Genomic DNA, 18,962 nt, shown 5'->3' on the forward strand with positions numbered 1-18,962 from the left:
GACAACCAATGAGTGTACAACTAAGTGGAACAACTAAATAGAACAAGTTGATGCTTCTCTCTTCTCTCTCTCTCTCTTTACCTTTCTCCCCCCACAATGTCTTTCATCCCATCCATTGTATACTGTTCTCTTAAGTCACCAAGCACATCCATTCATTGACCTCTTCTTAGTCCTCATGCTATGTAATTTCTCTGCAGTGCTTGACACTTTTGCCTACACACTCCCTCTTCTCTCTCAGCTGCCATAAAATTGTTTTCTTTTGATTTTTCACCTATTCCTCAATATATATTTAAATCTCTATTTTTTCCATTTTTTCTGCCCTTTAAATGCTGGTTCCATCCCAGGATTCTGTCTTCACTCCTTTACTTTCTTCATAGCTCTGTCTTCTTGGGTAACCTCATCAGTATAGGCTAGGACTAGCTGTCAGCCATAGCCTATACAGAGATGACTGAGTCCTCATTTCTGTTCTGAGCCCCACATCTATATTTCTATTTTCTGAACATCTGTACCCAACGCACTTTATAGACCCCTCATACTCAGTTTATCTCTGTTACCCCTAACTAAAACCTGATCTCAAGATTCATTCTCAGACAAATGAATCAGCATCACTATAGTCATCCAGGCTAGAAATAGAATCATTTTTGGCTTCTCTTTTGCCTTCATATCCCATATCCAATCACTAAATTCTATTAGTTTTTCTCTAAAAGAGTTCTCAAATCTGTTTTCTCCTTTCCCTTCTCACTGGCACTGTCTTGGCTCAGGACATAGTCACTTCTCCCCTTTATTACTGCAGTAGCCCCTGATCTCCCTGCCAACAGTTCCTTTCATTCATTCTGTCCTTCATATTGTCATCATTAACTTTAAAGACTACAAATCTTATCATGACACTCACAGTGTTTACACAGGATAGAGTTCAAGTACCTTAGTGTGGCATTTGAGAACTATCTAAATCTTATCCTTGCCTAACTCTCCTGCCTCGTTCCTACCCACCTCCCCCTGTCTCTGCTACCTTATCCTCTCCTATGTACCCTACTCTCTAGCCCTGTGGAAATACTATTCACCTACTATTCTACTATCATGTATTTCCACATCTTTGTGCTTTGCTTAATCTAGAGTTCTGCAGAATAGTAAAGTTCTGTAAAATGTCACATAGTGTTCTATAAAAATCAATGCTAACAATAGTTTTCTTCTAAAGTTTATATATATATGTATATACATATACATATATATATGTATGTGTATAACATATTAAACAATTTATACAGTCAGTCTTAAATAATTTGATAGTATGTACAGTCTCCCTTAATAAATAGTGTGCCATATCTGGAATGACATAAGAAAATGACAGATAAGTGAATTTTATTTTAGTATGTAAGGAGTGTCTACCAACTAACAGCCATTTTGCATACAGACTATCTGCTGATAATTTAATTTGTATCTTGAGTTATTTCAACATGTTTGTCATACCAATGTTTATTGTATACATGTATTAACATAGAAATTAAAATGTGATCGTTTTTGTCACAGTTAATTAGTTTATGAGGCTGCTTTTTTGCTTTCTTCTTTAATCCAAGCACAAAATGTCTCATGAACTCCAGCTGGTGTCAATACATTGTAATTTTAAAGTATTTCCTAAATAGTGATAAATTAGACTACATTAAACTAAAGAACTTATGTTCATTAATACACTATTAAGGCCTGACTGGGCGGTGGTGCAGTGGATAGAGCGTCGGACTGGGATGCGGAAGACCCAGGTTCGAGACCCCAAGGTCGCCAGCTTGAGCGAGGGCTCACCTGGTTTGAGCAAAAGCTCACCAGCTTGAGCCCAAGGCCGCTGGCTCGAGCAAGGGGTTACTCGGTCTGCTGAAGGCCCGTGGTCAAGGCACGTATGAGAAAGCCATCAATGAATAATTAAGGTGTTGCAACGCGCAACGAAAAACTAATGATTGATGCTTTTCATCTCTCCGTTCCTGACTGTCTGTCCCTGTCTATCCCTCTCTCTGTCTCTGTAAAAAAATAAATAAATAAAATAAAATAAAATTAGAAAAAAAATACACTTTTAAGAGCAAAGAGACAATTCAAGAGTAGGAGAAAATAGTCTAACACAGGGGTAGTCAACCTTTTTATACCTACTGCCCACTTTTGTATCTCTGTTAGTAGTAAAATTTTCTAACCGCCCACCAGTTCCACAGTAATGTTGATTTATAAAGTAGGGAAGTAACTTTACTTTATAAAATTTATAAAGCAGAGTTACAGCAAGTTAAAGCATATAATAATAATTACTTACCAAGTACTTTATGTCAGATTTTCACTAAATTTGGCAGAATAAATCTTTATAAAACAACTTATTATAGTTAAATCTATCTTTTTATTTATACTTTGGTTGCTCCGCTATTGCCCACCATGAAAGCTAGAACACCCACTAGTGGGCGGTAGGGACCAGGTTGACTACCACTGGTCTAACATATATGTCTGACAAAGGACTCATATCCAGAATGTATAAAGAACACCTAAAATTCACAAAGAAAAAGACATACAATGGAAAAGGAAAATGGGCTAAAGACTTGAACAGACTCTTCACAAAGAGAATATACAAATGGCCAATAAACAATGAAAAACTGCTCAAAGTTCAAATTAAAAGATGTGTAAGATAACTCTACACATCCACCAAAATGGCTAAAAAAATTTTTAAATAAAAAAAATACCATATGTTGACAAGGATATGGATCAATCAAAGCTTTTAAACACTGCTTGTAGGAGTGTAAATGAGTACAACTTCTTTGGAAAATTGCTTAATGGTATCTATTAAAGCTAAATATACTACACATATCTTATGACCCCTATTCCACTCATAGGTATACACTTAACAGATATGTGTGTATATTCTCACCAACAGAATGTCCACAACAGCACTATTCACAATAGTCTCAAACTGGAAACTACCCAAATGTCTATCAAAAAGAGAACAGATACACAAATTGTGGTATATTTCCACAATTAAATACTATTCAACAATGAGAATGATCTACAACTATACTTAATAATATAGATGACTCTCACACATAAAGTTGAGCAATATAAACCACATACACATAAATACTACTCTATGGTTTCATTTATTTCAAGTACAAAAGCAGGTGAAACTAATTTATGTTGTTAGAAGTCAGGATAGTAAGTTTTTGATTACCTTACTCAAATTAGGGTCTTTTACTCTACTGAACATCAACTATTGAAGTCCCCCCCCCCCCCCATTGATTTGAGAGAGGGAGGAAAAGAGGAGGGAGGGAGAGAGAAAGAGAAGCATCAACTCACTGTTTTACTTAGTTGTTCCATTTATTTGTGCACTCACTGACTGATTCTCATAGGAGCCCTGACTGGGGGGGGGGGGGGGAGAATGTGGAGGAACGCATGACCTCTAACATGCCTGGTAGACACTTTACCAGCTGAGCCACCCAGCCAGGGCAACTATTGAAGTTTTAATAATTCTGTTACTTAAATATGACTTTAGATCGAAAAGAACTCCCCAAAAGCTTTTTAATATCTAGATATGGTTCTAGAATTCTAGACATGATTTTGCTATATAAACTTGCTTCTTTGGTACACTAAATAGTGGCAATGAATTACCAGTTCATCCCTTTTGTCAAACCAGATTATATTCAGTTGTTAGAAAGGTATATATAAAATTATTACTCTTGCTAGTATAAGAACTTTGGGGAGAAATTAATATGCATCTTAAAAAACAGGCTAAGAAATTTATGCGTTATTCTGCAATCAATTCTGCAGGTTTGATCAGGTGAGTGTGTAAAATAATTGTTTTAGGAATATTAAGCTATAGCAGAAGTAGGAAATAATGAAGTTGAAGGAGAATTAGGTGTGTATGTGGTGTGAGTGTGTGAGTGTATAAAGTTTTACAGAAAATGTATTGGTCATTGATCTTTGTACCCACAGATCCTGAAAAATTAAGGTTTTTTGGGGTAACTGGGTAATGGCTGGCATGGCATGCATATATAGTAACTAATTAAAAACATGACAAAACTTAGAGGTAATACTTGAGTTAGAATCATATGTAAAATTAAGTATCCTGAAAATATAAAATGTTTACTTTAAATATAAGAATCTAAAGGCCTATTTGTAGTAATGAATATCAATGGTTAGAAAAGGCTTTCAGCCCTGGCCGGTTGGCTCAGCGGTAGAGCGTCGGCCTAGCGTGCGGAGGACCCTGGTTCGATTCCCGGCCAGGGCACATAGGAGAAGCGCCCATTTGCTTCTCCACCCCTCCGCCGCGCTTTCCTCTCTGTCTCTCTCTTCCCCTCCCGCAGCCAAGGCTCCATTGGAGCAAAGATGGCCCGGGTGCTGGGCATGGCTCTGTGGCCTCTGCCTCAGGCGCTAGAGTGGCTCTGGTCGCAATATGGCGACGCCCAGGATGGGCAGAGCATCGCCCCCTGGAGGGCAGAGCACCGCCCCTGGTGGGCGTGCCGGGTGGATCCCGGTCGGGCGCATGCGGGAGTCTGTCTGACTGTCTCTCCCTGTTTCCAGCTTCAGAAAAATGAAAAAAAAAAAAAAAAAAAAAAAAAAAAATATTAAAAAATAAAAAAGAAAAGGCTTTCAGTCCTAGTCAGATAGCTCGGTTGGTTTGCATTGGTCAGCAAACCGCACCTCGCAAACCACATGCAGCTCTTTGGCCCCTGGAGTGTGGCTCTTTGGCCAGATTAGGAGTACCCTAATTAAGTTAATAACAATGTACCTACCTATATGGTTTAAGTTTAAAAAATTTGGCTCTCAAAATAAAATTCAGTTGTTGTACTGCTGATATTTGGCTCTGTTGACTAATGAGTTTGTCTACCACTGAGCATTGATCCAAAGCACAGAGGTTGCCAGGTTGATCCCCAGTCAGGGCACATACAGGAACAGATCTATGTTCCTCTCTCTCTCTGTCCCTTCCTCTTTCACTAAAACCAATACGTAAATGTAAAAAAAAAAGAAGAAAAAAAAAACTTCCAGAGTTCTGTTACAGCTCTATACTCCAGGGTTTTTTTCCTCTCAGCCCAGCTGGTCTAGTACTTTAAGGGCTATCATTGTTTTTATAAATGTCCAATACATGAAAATACTATAGATTGATAATAAAACATCACTTTCTAAATTATTTTAATAAGATAGTGTGCTAATGACATGTTATGTTTGACAGCTTAGCTGTCAGGTTACATAAATTACAGCAAGCTACTTAATTTTTCTGAGTGTCAGTTTATTCCTTATTGCAAGGTTTAATTGAAATAATAATATAAAGCCCTTAGCACAGTGCCCAGCACATGGGAAGTGATGAATAAATCTTAGCTTCTATAGTTATTACTATTGTTGTAAGTAGTGAACAGCAGAGTCATAGTCACTTAAAATTTACTGGGAGAAGTAGCTCATGCAGTCCAAACTACAAAGATTTGTTTATATCAAAAGGTCAATTTGTTAATTTACAGTGAAAAAAATAACTGCCAAGCTGATTGCAATTTATATACCCAGCTCAGCATTTCCCAGGAAGGAAACACTCTTAGAAAACTAAATGAGATCAGGAGCTTGGTTGGTGAGTATATTGAATTTGAGACAGATGACTGCCTTAATTCTCCTTCAATTCCAATATTCCCTACTTCCTCTATAGCTTAATATTCCTGAAACAACTATTTTACTCACTCTCCTAATCAAACCCACTTTCAATTGATTGCAGAATAAAGCATTAATTCCTTAGCCTGGCTATTAAGAGCCATACTATTTGTCCCCAAACTTCATATTCAATTTTCCCCCCAATTTCTGTTCAATATGATGACTCCAGTCCAGTAAGGATGATTCTTATTCTCTGAAATGTGCCATGCTCATTTTTTATTCTGAGTCAAGACAAGTGCTAGGTTTTACTCAGGGAATTCTCTTTTCTCTCCTCTATCCAAATCATTTTCATCATTCAAGATCTACTTTAAGTCCCATCTCCTTCATGAGTAATATACAAACTATTCCAGTCTATACAAAATCTATAATTTTGTATAATTTGTACTGCTTTATTCTTTTTCACATACATGTAATGCATATATTACTTTGTATATTGACTTAACTCCTGCAAATGTAATTTAACCGGATTATAAACTTCTGGAAGATGAAGATTCTTTTTAAATTCTTTCAGAGGGTAACACAGTATTATGCATATTATATAATATTGAGCTCTCAATGAATACATAAATGATTCATTAATGAATGTCACAGGACAAAATAAAATTGCCCAGGTGAACCCAGCAAGTTGCCTAGCCCTGACATGTTTCCCCAGGGTTCCAGCATCCAAGCTTTTCTTATTGTTCTCTCTTTCGTACTTATAACTACATCATGTTGTACATCAGAAGTTTCCTAATTGTTTCAGGAAGTAAATGTCTAACAAAGAACCATTCTCTTTAAACATCTTTTTTGTTTCTGATTTCTTTTACCCTAGAAAATCTAAATATATAATATAAATTTGAAACAAGCACTGACCAGTAAGTGACTTTGTAGGAGTCTTTTTTTTTTTTTTGTATTTTTCTGAAGCTAGAAACCGGGAGAGACAGTCAGACAGACTCCCGCATGCGCCCGACCGGGACCCACCCGGCACGCCCACCAGGGGGCGACGCTCTGCCCACCAGGGGGTGATGCTCTGCCCCTCCGGGGCCTCACTCTGTTGTGACCAGAGCCACTCTAGCGCCTGGGGCAGAGGCCAAGGAGCCATCCCCAGCGCCTGGGCCATCTTTGCTCCAATGGAGCCTCGGCTGCGGGAGGGGAAGAGAGAGACAGAGAGGAAGGAGAGGGGGAGGGGTGGAGAAGCAGATGGGTGCTTCTCCTGTGTGCCCTGGCCGGGAATCGAACCCGGGACTTCTGCACGCCAGGCCGACGCTCTAACACTGAGCCAACCGGCCAGGGCCTGTAGGAGTCTATTTTAATTTTATGAACATCCTCAGTCCATTAGGTAGTTAACATGTAGACATACTCTGCCAGAAATTTTGTGCCAATTAATAGATAAAACTGTCATTTAAAAGAAAATTCCCCCAAAAGACAAAGATTAAAGTCATGATTCTGAACTTACTCACTAAATAGTTACAGATTTTCTTTTAATTCTTAATAAATACCTTAGATGCCTTATGAATTCTGATGGAGTGAGAGAGCTGAGCAGTGGCCATTATAGTAATGTATCAGGATTCTTTTAAGAAGTCTAACCTGCAAAAAACAAAAAAAAAAAAACCACAAAACACTATACAACTATCATTTGACTATATTTTTTGGAAAATTAGTTTAGTAAACATTTTGATCTCCATTACCAATTCTGATATAAAATCTCTGGATTAGTTTTCCCAACCACCCAATGAAAATGTAAGTTGACTATTTGGAGGAGAAAAATATTGTAAATCACCTAATGAGTAAAAAATATATTTTATTCATCCTTGATATTCCTTCAGAGTTCAACAGTGCTTTGTATACAGCAGTTACACCTCAAAAAAATTTCTTGAATTAATTTCATATGTAATTGATTCTCAAAGTCAATTCAAAAGTTAATGTTTACACTTCATACCCATTAGGTTGGCTATTCAAAAAAATGGAAAATAACAAGCGTTGGTGAGGATGTGGAGAAATTAAAACTGCTATTGGTGGGAATGTAAAATGGCGGCGCTGCTGTGAAAATAGTATAGTTGGTCCTCAAAAGGTAAACCAATCACCAAATTATCGAGCAATTCCACTTGTGGGTATATACCCAAAAGAACTGAAAGCAGCCTGGCCTGTGGTGGCGCAGTGGATAAAGTGTTAACCTGGAATGCTGAGGTCGCAGGTTCGAAACCCTGGGCTTGCCCGGTCAAGGCACATATGGGAGTTGATGGTTCCTGCTCCTCCCCCTTCTCTCTCTCTCTCTCTCTCTCTCTCTCTCTCTCTCTCTCTCTCCTGCCGTCTCTAAAATGAATTTAAAAAAAAAAAAACTGAAAGCAGTGACTCAAACACATACTTGTACACCAGTGTTCATATTTACAATGGTGTAAAGGTGGAAACAATCCATATGTCTCAGCAGTTGAATGGATTTTTTAAAATGTAGTCTATACAATGGGAAACTATTCAGCTTTTATTTTTATTTATTTATTTTTATTTATTCATTTTTTTTTTTTTTAGAGAGGAGAGGGAGAGACAGAGACAGAGAAGTTGGGGAGGAGCTGGAAGCATCAACTCCCATATGTGCCTTGACCAGGCAAGCCCAGGGTTTCAAACTGGCAACCTCAACATTTCCAGGTTGACGCTTTATCCACTGCGCCACCACAGGTCAGGCTATTCAGCTTTTAAAAGGAATGAAATTCTGATATATGCTGCAACAGGGGTAAAATTATGCAAAGTGAAATAAGCCAGATACAAAAGGAAAAATACTGCATGATTCCACTTATATGAGGAAGGTAATCAAATTCATAGAGACAATGGAATAGAAGTTACCAGAAATGGAAGGGTATAAGGAATAGGAAGTTTAATGGGTCTAGAGTTTCTATTTAGGATGATGAAAAATGTCTAGAAATGGATAGTGTTGATGGTTGTCTAACACTGTGAATCACCTTAGTGTCACTGAATTGTATACCTGAGAATGGTTTAGCTGGTAAATTTTATGTTATATGCACTTTTTACCACCACAACAAAAAAATGTTGTTTAAAATGCATCTAGCCCGACTAGGCGGTGGCACAGTGGATAGAGTGTCGGACTGGGATGCCGAGGACCCAGGTTCGAGACCCTGAGGTCGCCAGCTTGAGCGCAGGCTCATCTGGTTTGAGCAAAAAGCTCACCAGCTGGACCCAAGGTTTCTGGCTCGAGCAAGGGGTTACTCGGTCTGCTGAAGGCCCGCAGTCAAAGCACATATGTGAAAGCAATCAATGAACAACTAAGGTGTCCCAATGAAAAACTGATGGTTGATGCTTCTCATCTCTCTCTCTGTCCCTGTAAAAAAAAAAATAAATAAATAAAATGCATCTAGTTTTCCCTTCCATTGTTTCACTATCATTAAAAAAAAAAAAAGGTAAACTTTCCTTTTCTTACCAAAGGCTTTAATTTTTTTTTTCCCAAAGACTTTAATTTAAACTGTGGTTTCTTTTCAAGGTATTATACAGTTCTGACCAAAATATTTGTAAAATAATCTATTTAAAGAAATTCTATTCTAGATCACCCAGGAAAGACTGTGACCAGTTTTTGTGTAGAGATTAATGCAAGATTCTGGAAGACTTTGCAAATAAAAGAGGACAGAATTATTTGAGGCCACAAGGTGGTGACAGAGATAATTAAACAGGTAATAATCAATTTCTCTCAAATTACTTCTTCAAAGCAGCACTAGGGGACACTCTTTTACAATATTTATATAAGACTGATAACCACCTGATACACCTTTGGTCCTTAAAGATTCCAAGGTAGCCCAACCTGTGGTGGTGCAGTGGTTAAAGTGCTGACCTGAAATGCTGAGGTCACCAGTTTGAAGCTCAGTCAAGCTGCATACTAGTAGCAACCACTGCATGTTGATGCCTCCCACTCCTCTCCCCTCCTTCTCTTACTCTCCTCTCTCTCAAATCAATAAATAAAATCTAGGGGGTAAAAAAGGATTACAAGGTATCTTTTGTTGACTTCGGAGTATAACCTTCATTTGTAATAAGGTGACCAACTTTTTACAATGAAAAGGAGGACAAAAATAAATTGAAGAAAACAGTATCATAAATAAAAGAAACATTTTATTAATTGCAACAATACACTATAATATGATAAATGCATAATAAAACATTTGTAATATTTTATATTGTAATTATGCTTACATGCCTATTAATTTTTAATAATAATTATAAGATAAAAGTACTCATTTAGATACAAATATGTCACATCACACACAATGGATTGATTCTGCATACAGACATTTACAGATTAATCTTCCAATATCAAAAAGAAGGACATGTAGTAGGACACTTTCCGAGAGAGGACAGAACTTACAAAAGAAGGGCTGTCCTCCCTAAAGGAGGATGATTGGTTACCTTATTTCTAAGTGTAATCTTCAAATCTGACTCAACATATCAACTATCTTCCTTAACTTCAATAAATACAATGGGAAAAAATAACTACAAAAGTTTAAGCCCATTAAAACATGGTAAATAGCCTGACCAGGTGGTGGCGCAGTGGATAAAGCATCGGACTGGAATGTGGAGGACCCAGGTTCAAGACCCCGAGGTCACCAGCTTGAGCGTGGGCTCATCTGGTTTGAGCAAAGCTCACCAGCTTGAGCCCAAGGTCGCTGGCTCAAGCAAGGGGTCACTCGGTCTGCTGTAGCCCCACGGTCAAGGCACATATGAGAAATCAATCAATGAACAACTAAGGAGCCACAACAAAGAATTGATGTTTCTCAACTCTCTCCCTTCCTATCTGTCTGTCCCTATCTGTCCCTCTCTCTGACTCTCTCTGTCTCTGCCACAAAAAAAGAACAAACCCCCCCCCCACACACACACACACACAAAAAACCTCCCAAAAAACAACAATAAAAAAAATGGTAAATAGCCCCAGTAGCGGTTAATTATTAGTCTTAGAGACATTAAATAACAGGAATAATGATTTTTAAATTACTTTCTATTAATATATTGGTGTTTTTTTAAAATTTCTCTATGATCGTAAGACATTCTGATGGCATTTCTAGAGAATGAAACCCTGAGAATAGCATCAGTGAATCAGAACACAAAGTATTACTACATATATATTTTTGGAATGTACATATAACCTGGATTAAACTAATATTATCACTTAAAATTCTGAAACATCCAGGCCACTTGCTTTTGAGAAAGATTTTAAAGTTAGTCACTACTAGCGTTTGATAAATACCTAAGGAGTTAACATTTATAAAATAAGTCAAGTTGAATTTTATACACATATATGCATGTACATGGAGGAAAATAACCAGTAGAAAGAGGCTTTGGCCCTGGCCGGTTGGCTCAGCGGTGGAGCGTCGGCCTGGCATGCGGGGGACCCGGGTTCGATTCCCGGCCAGGGCACATAGGAGAGGTGCTCATTTGCTTCTCCACACACCCCCTCCCCTCCTTCCTCTCTGTCTCTCTCTTCCCCTCCCGCAGCCGAGGCTCCATTGGAGCAAAGGTGGCCCGGGCGCTGGGGATGGCTCCTTGGCCTCTGCCCCAGGTGCTGGAGTGGCTCTGGTCGCCGCAGAGCGACGCCCCCTGGTGGGCGTGCCGGGTGGATCCCGGTCGGGCGCATGCGGGAGTCTGTCTGACTGTCTCTCCCCGTTTCCAGCTTCAGAAAAATACAAAAAAAAAAAAGAAAAAAAAAAAGAAAAAGGCTTTGGAGTTAAGGAGCCTGGGTTCAAATTCTGTTCAATCATCCAGTAATTCTGTGACTTGATCAAATTACTTAATCTCTCTGGGCCTCAGTTTCTTTTGTAAAATAAAGACAATAAATCCTACTTTTCAGGGCTCTTATAGTGTTTATCTTGAGAGATAACATAGCATAGTGGTTAAGCACATGGACTCTTCTGGAGCCAAACTACCTAGGGTCTAATCTCAGTCTGCAATTCATTCACATTTTGGGCAGGTTGTGTGCTTCAGTAATAGTACCTACTTCATAAAGTTGTTGTGAGGACTAAATGAGTCATTATTGGTAAGGCACTTGGAATACTGCTGACACATATTTTATTATATGTAAAAAAAAGTATTTTATTTTATTTTTTTAAAATTTTTTTTTTAATTCTGTTTTCTTTTTTATTTATTTATTCATTTTAGAGAGGAGAGGGAGAGACAGAGAGACAGAGAGAGGAGAGACAGAGAGAGAGAAGGGGGGGGAGGAGCTGGAAGCATCAACTCCCATATGTGCCTTGACCAGGCAAGCCCAGGGTTTCGAACTGGCGACCTCAGCATTTCCAGGTCGATGCTTTATCCACTGTGCCACCACAGGTCAGGCCAGTATTTTATTTTTAAAAATCTTATCATATATTAGTATTCAAACTCCTGGTTTTCTTCCAGCCTCCCAGTTGTTCCTTTTGTTGTCCTCTCCAGACTTCCCTGATCATTTTATCTTTGTGTGTGTGTGACAGAGACAGGGAGAGAAATGAGAAGCATCAATTCTTCTTTGTGGTTCCTTAGTCTCCTTAGTTGTTCATTGATTGCTTTCTCATATGCGCCTTGACCAAGGAGCTGCAGCAGAGCGAGTGAACCCTTGCTCAAGCCAACAATCATTGGGTCATGTCTATGATCCCATGCTCAAGCCAGCGACTATGTGTTTAAGCTAGTGACCTCAGGGTCTCAAACCTGGGTCCTCCGCGTCCCAGTTCGAGCGACTGTCTGGTCAGGCCCTGATCATTTTATCTTTTGGAGTTCTTCAGATTTCTTTTTTTCTTTTCTTTTTTTTTTTTTTTACAGAGACAGAAAGAGTCAGAGAGAGGAATAAATAGGGACAGACAGACAGGAACAGAGAGAGATGAGAAGCATCAATCATCAGTTTTTTGTTGTGACATCTTAGTTGTTCATTGATTGCTTTCTCATATGTGCCTTGACAGTGGGGCTACAGCAGACCGAGTAACCCCTTGCTTGAGCCAGCGACCTTGAGTCCAAGCTGGTGAGCTTTTGCTCAAACCAGATGAGCCCGCGCTCAATCAAGCAGGTGACCTCAGGGTCTCGAACCTAGGTCCTCCACCTCCCAGTCCGACGCTTTATCCACTGCGCCACCACCTGGTCAGGCTCTAATGATTCTTATATGTATATTTCTTGCCCAGGTCTCTCTGGGGATTTGGAGTAGACCTCTAACTGTCTATGAGACAGTTGTATTTTGATGTTCCTAACACACCCAAATGTGAACTCTTTTCCCAAAAAACTATTTTTGTTCCCTAGCTTAGTGAATGACACCATCAAACACCTAGTTGTTCAGGCCTAAAAACTATGACTCCACCCTGCCCCCCACCACCATCACCATTTCTATATCCAGTCTCCTTAATATTTTTCAGATGCCTGCTCCTCGCTTTATCCACGTTGTCATCTCTGCTTTAGATCAGATCATCCTTATCTTTTGCCTGGATTGCTACAACCATCATGCCTGTTATTGGTCTCACCCTTCTCTAGTCTGTTCTTTGTATTGCAGCCAGAATTTTCTTTTTAAATTGCAAACCTGATTATATAAATTCCTAGACTGAAATACTCAAGTGGTTCCCTGTTGCCTTCAGGATAGAATCCACACTGCTTCCATGGTCTCAAGATCTGGCTCACACCTCCTTAGCTGCATCGCTAACCATTTTCCTTTGCACTTTTATGCATCACCTATTCTTATCTACTTTAATTATCCTAAAGGTTCATATTCTCTCTAGCTTTCAGGCTTTTGTAATATTCATTATGTCTGAAACATACTCCTTGGTTGCCAATTCCTACTCATCTCCTTGACATGGTTTAGTATAATTTTTTCAAGGAATTATTTCCTAATTCACCACTACCACCAAGTCTGGGTTATATGCCCATTGTGATACATGTCATTTATGCATCCACCCCACCCTACCATGGGCTAACATGGGGCAAAGTTGTGTCTGCCTAGCTCATTCTTTATTTTTTTAAGTATTTTTTAACTTCAAAAAAATTTAAAGACAATTCAGTGGTTTTTACCCACAATGTTTTGTAACTATCACTACTATCTACTTCCAGAAGATTTTTGTCACCCCCCCCCCCAAAAAATATCATATACCCATTAGCAATCACTTCCCATTCTCCCCTCCTCCTGACCCCTTACAAGCATTAATTTACTTTTTAACCTCTATGAATTTTCCTATTCTGGGCATTTTTTGTAAATGGAATCATATGTGACCTTTTGTGTCTGGTTTAGCTTATACTTGATCCTCCACCCCAGCACAGTACTGGGACAAATTACGTTGACGCTCAATAAATATTTGCTAAGTCAACAGAGAAGCAGCACTACAGGAACAAGGAAGAATTAAGCATCTAGAAGAGAATTACAGAATTTTAGAGGAAGAAAGAATTTTAAATGTCTAATTTTCCAGATAAATAATCAAGGTCCACAGAAGTCAAGTGACCTACCTAGGATCAAAACACTTAGTGGCAGAATTTAGAAAAAAAACTCAAATTTTGACTCACCATATAAGGGTTTTTCTACAATGACTCCCTAAAATGAAATTCTCCTTTGCTTTCATTTCATCTAAAATGATGCACTATTAAAGGCTTTTACCAGTTGCTGGGTGTGCTTGCTTATATTTATACATGGTAATTGTGTCTCCTTCTGATGTTCCAGAATGAGCTTGCTTCAGGAAGGCAGAAAAGATCTAAATAATATTTTTAAATAGCCAGCCCCTTTCAAACTTTATTCTGTTCCTACTGTTGTTTTCCCTTTGAGCAGGTATTTTGTAGAGGTTTCTTATCCAAGTACAAACTGCTTAATTTTGAAAGCTTAACAAGCTGACAACCCCAGGAGGAATGACTCTTGCACTCTTAGAGAATAACTGATTTTTTTTTTAATCACTTTCTTCTGACTTATTTTCTAAAAACCTAGGAGAGATTTCGTAACTATGGATTTTAAAAACAGAACTCTAATCTTCCAAAGTCTTTTCCTTATATATTTGTTTGCATGTTGGATCCACAAACATCTGAAACTTCACAGGGCATCAATACCATTCACTATTATGCTTGATATGTCCACTCTGTGACAAGGATCTTCAGAAAGAGGCCGAGATTTCTATAGTTTCTCAAATAAAATCTCACTCTGGGCTTACTCCTGACCTACATCTCAACTGCCCTATATTAAATGATGGCACAATTACTAAGAATTTTACCCTTTAATTTGTGAATCCAAGATTCAGATAGAGATAAACCAGCTCTTGTTAAGTTTATGAAGGTCCAAGCCACTTTTTAAACTTTTTTTGGCCATTCTGAGTGAAGCAAAAGCAAAGTTTTATTGTTTTCCCAAACACAGTAATAATTGATTTCTTGATGCTCTCCACCCATCTTTCCCAATCTTCCACAACCATTTTTTTTTAATGAGAAAATACCCTTTCTATTGAGTGAATAGTACCCAAGAGCTGGATTCTAAAATGCAACGAGGTGACTTTCCTTACATGTACATGACGAAGTATGGCTTTACTCAAAGGAAGCGCATGTCAATCAACATAAATGGGCTCCACATCATAGAGTTAGAAGAGAGAAGAGATATCCTCTATAACTAATCCAATCCCTTCTTTTTAAAGAAAAAGGCAGACAATTCAAGGGAGGAAGGATAGTCTTTACAACAAACGGTGCTGCCACAATAGGACATCCATAGATGGGGGTGGGGGAAGAACCTCAATCTAAATCTCACACCATATACAAATATTAATTCAAAATGAATCATGAATTTAAATTTAAAATATAAAACTAGAAAGAAGAGGTAAATGAAGTCCAGCAAAAGGACTTTGGTTTGCCAAAGGTCACCCAGTGACTTACAGGTTTGTTTTTTTGTTTTGTTTTTTACAGAGACAAAGTCAGAGAGAGGGATAGATAGGGACAGACAGACAGGAACAGAGAGAGATGAGAAGCATCAATCATCAGTTTTTCATTGTGACACCTTAGTTGTTCATTGATTGCTTTTTCATATGTGCCTTGACGATGGGCCTTCAGCAGACTGAGTAACCCCTTGCTCGAGCCAACGACCTTGGGTCCAAGCTGGTGAGCCTTGCTCAAATCAGATGAGCCCACACTCAAGCTGGCGACCTCTGGGTCTTGAACCTGGGTCCTCCGCATCCCAGTCCGACACTCCATCCACTACGCCACCACCTGGTCAGGCTTACTTAGCGGTTTTTCACAGTTTGTTTTTATAAATTATGACTATTTTAACAAATCCCATTTGGCCCTGATAATTCCCCTACACCATGTTCACTCAGAGTAAATGGTTTCCTCTATATTAACTGGGTATTTGTTCATGCTCTTGTGGTTTTTTAACATTTTCTTCATGCTACTTTAATTATTCATTCACTCAACATTTACTCTGCAACTACAAGGCGCCAGGTTTCCCCTAGGATTACAAAGATGTAAAATATTGTTCACATCTCAAGAGATTTACGGTCCAATGGGGGAGAAATTAGATTATCACCCTAATTAGATTAAACACTCCTTTCAGAGCAAGAATCATTTTTCTTTCTTTTTTTTTTTTCCGTTTTCACCAGCCAAGTACATGATGTACTGCACATCCCGTCCAATGCTCTGCACATTTGAACACATTTCGGTGATTGGCTAATCTTGAGTTTCAAGACACTCGCTCCCCAGTACTGTTTGGGGAACTAAAGTCCACAGAGATTAAATGGCAAATACTGGATAAAGTGAAAGTACAGGTTTGGTCATTTGTGGGGACTCATCGTCACCTCTGGGTCTACATCAAGCATTGATTCTGGCAGAACACATCATTGGCTGGAGAAAACCTGACCTAATTAAAATAAATCTCGAAAGTTCCACACCCTACACCCTGCAATACACAGCCCTGGTCGACTTGACCCACTGCTTGCTTGGCAGCGAATTAAGGTACTGCTTCGTCTACAAGACTGATTTCTTCTCTTCCACCAAAATCTGAATTTAAAAGCCACTTAGATGGTGGGAAGGCGGGTGTTCCCAGTACAATGTTCTCCACTTTTTTTTTTTCTGGTATGCGTGAAATTTTTCATCGTCAAACGTTGACGGGTAAATGTTACCTAGAAGCTGCCCCTCGTCTTTCTCCTCAGCCTCGGACTTCCTGAAGCTTGTCACAGTATTTCGGGCCTCAGCGATCTACTTTCAAATCAAATTTAAAGTCTCAAGTAAAAAAGAAAAGTTAACGTAAGACTAGAGAATTAACAATTCTCAAGAGCCCTCTTTCTCCGCAGACACCGCGTCCGCTCAGCCAGTCGACCTCTCCCTCAGAGCCGGATGCAACGGCCTTTTCGGCCCAAATCCTTCTCTCGGGCTCATGAATAATCAACGAGGTCTTCCTGGGCGGGGCGAAACGCTTCATGAATAATCACTACCTCTCACGGCTTGCTCAGGAGTCCATCCTCCCTCCGCTTTATGAATATGCAAAGAGGGGCGAGCGGCGGCTAATAGGCCCCTGGCGGGCCCGGCCCCCTCAAGACCCGGCCTGTGCGCCCGGCCGGACCCCTGTTCCCAGTCCGCTTACCCTTCCGCTGCCAACGGCGCGTCTGTGCTGCCGTATTTCCCGCCTTTCCGAGGGCTCGTCCCGCGCTCCCGGGCCTGAGGGGCCCGCGCCGAACTCGCGACGCCGCGGAGAACCGGGGGCGTGGTGCTACTCCAGAATCCGATGGTGCCTTCGGCTTGGGCAACCAGTACGTCGAGGGACAGCCTGCCGCGGGGCTTTCTGAAGAGGTGAGGCGGTGTTGGGGAGGCCCTCGCAGGACGCGTGGGGTCTGGGTTAGTGGCCGAGGGCTGTTGGGGTTAATGCAGGCCAAGCCCGGGGCCGTGGGGCCCAGAGAAACCTGAGACACGCGCGGGACGGCGTGGGGGAGGGGAAACTAGAGCCTGGCGTTGCCGGGGTCCGCGGAAGGAGAAGCTAGAGGTCTAGACCAGAGATACTTCGGTCCTTGAGGGCATCTCCACCACTTCCCTATGCGTGGACCCAATATTGCATTGTTTTTAACAGTGATTCGTAATTACGCAAGTAAAACATGTTTTCCCGGCATTGCCCCTGATCCCGGTCGCGTCCGCAGCGGTAAGCCCCGTGAGCAGTTGGTTGTGACTCTCCCGAGGTCCTTTTTCCTGTGTTCAGGCACATACTTAGTACCTACCCTGTGGAGCCTTTCTAAGGTTCGTGGAGTCCCTTGAACCCCTCCCTGCCAGAGGATTTCCTAAAAGAGTGGATGAAGCAGTGGGCCATGTGAAATCTGTTTTTAACTTTGTTTTTGCAAGTAAAGGGAAAAAAAAAAAGATTCAAGTGTGGTAAAAACATGAGTTTATAACATAATGTCTGAACCCAAGATGTGGGCTGTAATATTCCCTTAAGTGCAGAGTTTCTCAAAGTCATCAAGAGTACGCTTCCAAACCCTTCCAACCCCTTTCCAAATCATGACAATCCAAAATGTCTCCAGACATTGTTAAAGGTCCCCGGATGGGGGAGTGGGGGGCAAAATCGCCCACAGTTAAGAACTACTGCTTTAATCCTGTACTTTCCAGAATTAGCTGCTCTTGAAGCTACAGCCACGCAGATCGTCTCTGCTCCAGCCCTTTCCAGCTTCAGCATTTACTTGCATCCCTCTGGCTGAACCACATCTGCCTGCATGCAGGTCTTAGCTCAACTACCACCATCTCCAAAGAGCCTTCCTCCTCTGCGCTCTGCTAACGGTAGTCCACCCAACACCCAACACCTCTTCCCCCCAATTACAGTTATTCTCTCTCATTGTTACCATTTCCTTTATAGAATTTATCACAGTCTGGATTTCATTTTTTATTCATTTGTTAGCCTCTTTTTCTCTCTTTAGCTCCTCTTTTTCTCTCTTTAGCTCCTAGAATGTAAGTAAGCTTCATTAGATACCTCGTCTGTCAGGGTCACCACAGGATCCCCAGTGCCCAGCACAGTGCCTGGTACACAGTTATCACTCAATTGACATTGTTGGACTGAAACAATAAATTACACTCTCTTCCCCCTAAGAACTAGGAAGTTTCTCCTACCCCTTTCTATCCTAATTCCATGCTGGTTTCCTTGTAACCTTGATTTAGAACTTGAATGGATGAATGAGCACCTGTTTTAAGAGCTGAGGGTAAAGCCTTCACTTTTACTGACTTATCAACTTGATGACACTGTCCTTTATTATGTTCATTGAAGGTTTTCACATAGGTGAATGAACCAATCTGCAACTTAAGGAATAGTATTACACAATTAAAAATTGATAGTGCTACAGAGGGCTTTAGAAATCATCAAAAGTCTAGTCTCTTACTTGACAGATTAGAATTTAAGTATTGTAATT

General features: G+C 40.1%; 1 protein-coding gene across 3 annotated transcripts in view; it reads right to left on the reverse strand.

The window, feature by feature from the left end:
• The window catches only part of HORMAD2 (HORMA domain containing 2), an 88,514-nt gene extending 71,616 nt beyond the window's left edge, over positions 1-16,898 (reverse strand). For all 3 annotated transcript variants that reach the window (XM_066370536.1, XM_066370535.1, XM_066370533.1), the window contains exons 1-2: positions 16,701-16,898; positions 7,128-7,215 (exon numbers count right to left, since the gene is read on the reverse strand). In XM_066370536.1, coding sequence (XP_066226633.1) covers positions 7,128-7,178 — 51 coding nt within the window. In that variant the 5' untranslated portion in view covers positions 7,179-7,215; positions 16,701-16,898. The remainder of the gene's footprint in view (positions 1-7,127; positions 7,216-16,700) is intronic.
• Positions 16,899-18,962: the final 2,064 nt, after the last annotated feature.

This window comes from Saccopteryx leptura, chromosome 2 (assembly GCF_036850995.1).
Source record: "Saccopteryx leptura isolate mSacLep1 chromosome 2, mSacLep1_pri_phased_curated, whole genome shotgun sequence".
NCBI classification, from domain to species: domain Eukaryota; kingdom Metazoa; phylum Chordata; class Mammalia; order Chiroptera; family Emballonuridae; genus Saccopteryx; species Saccopteryx leptura.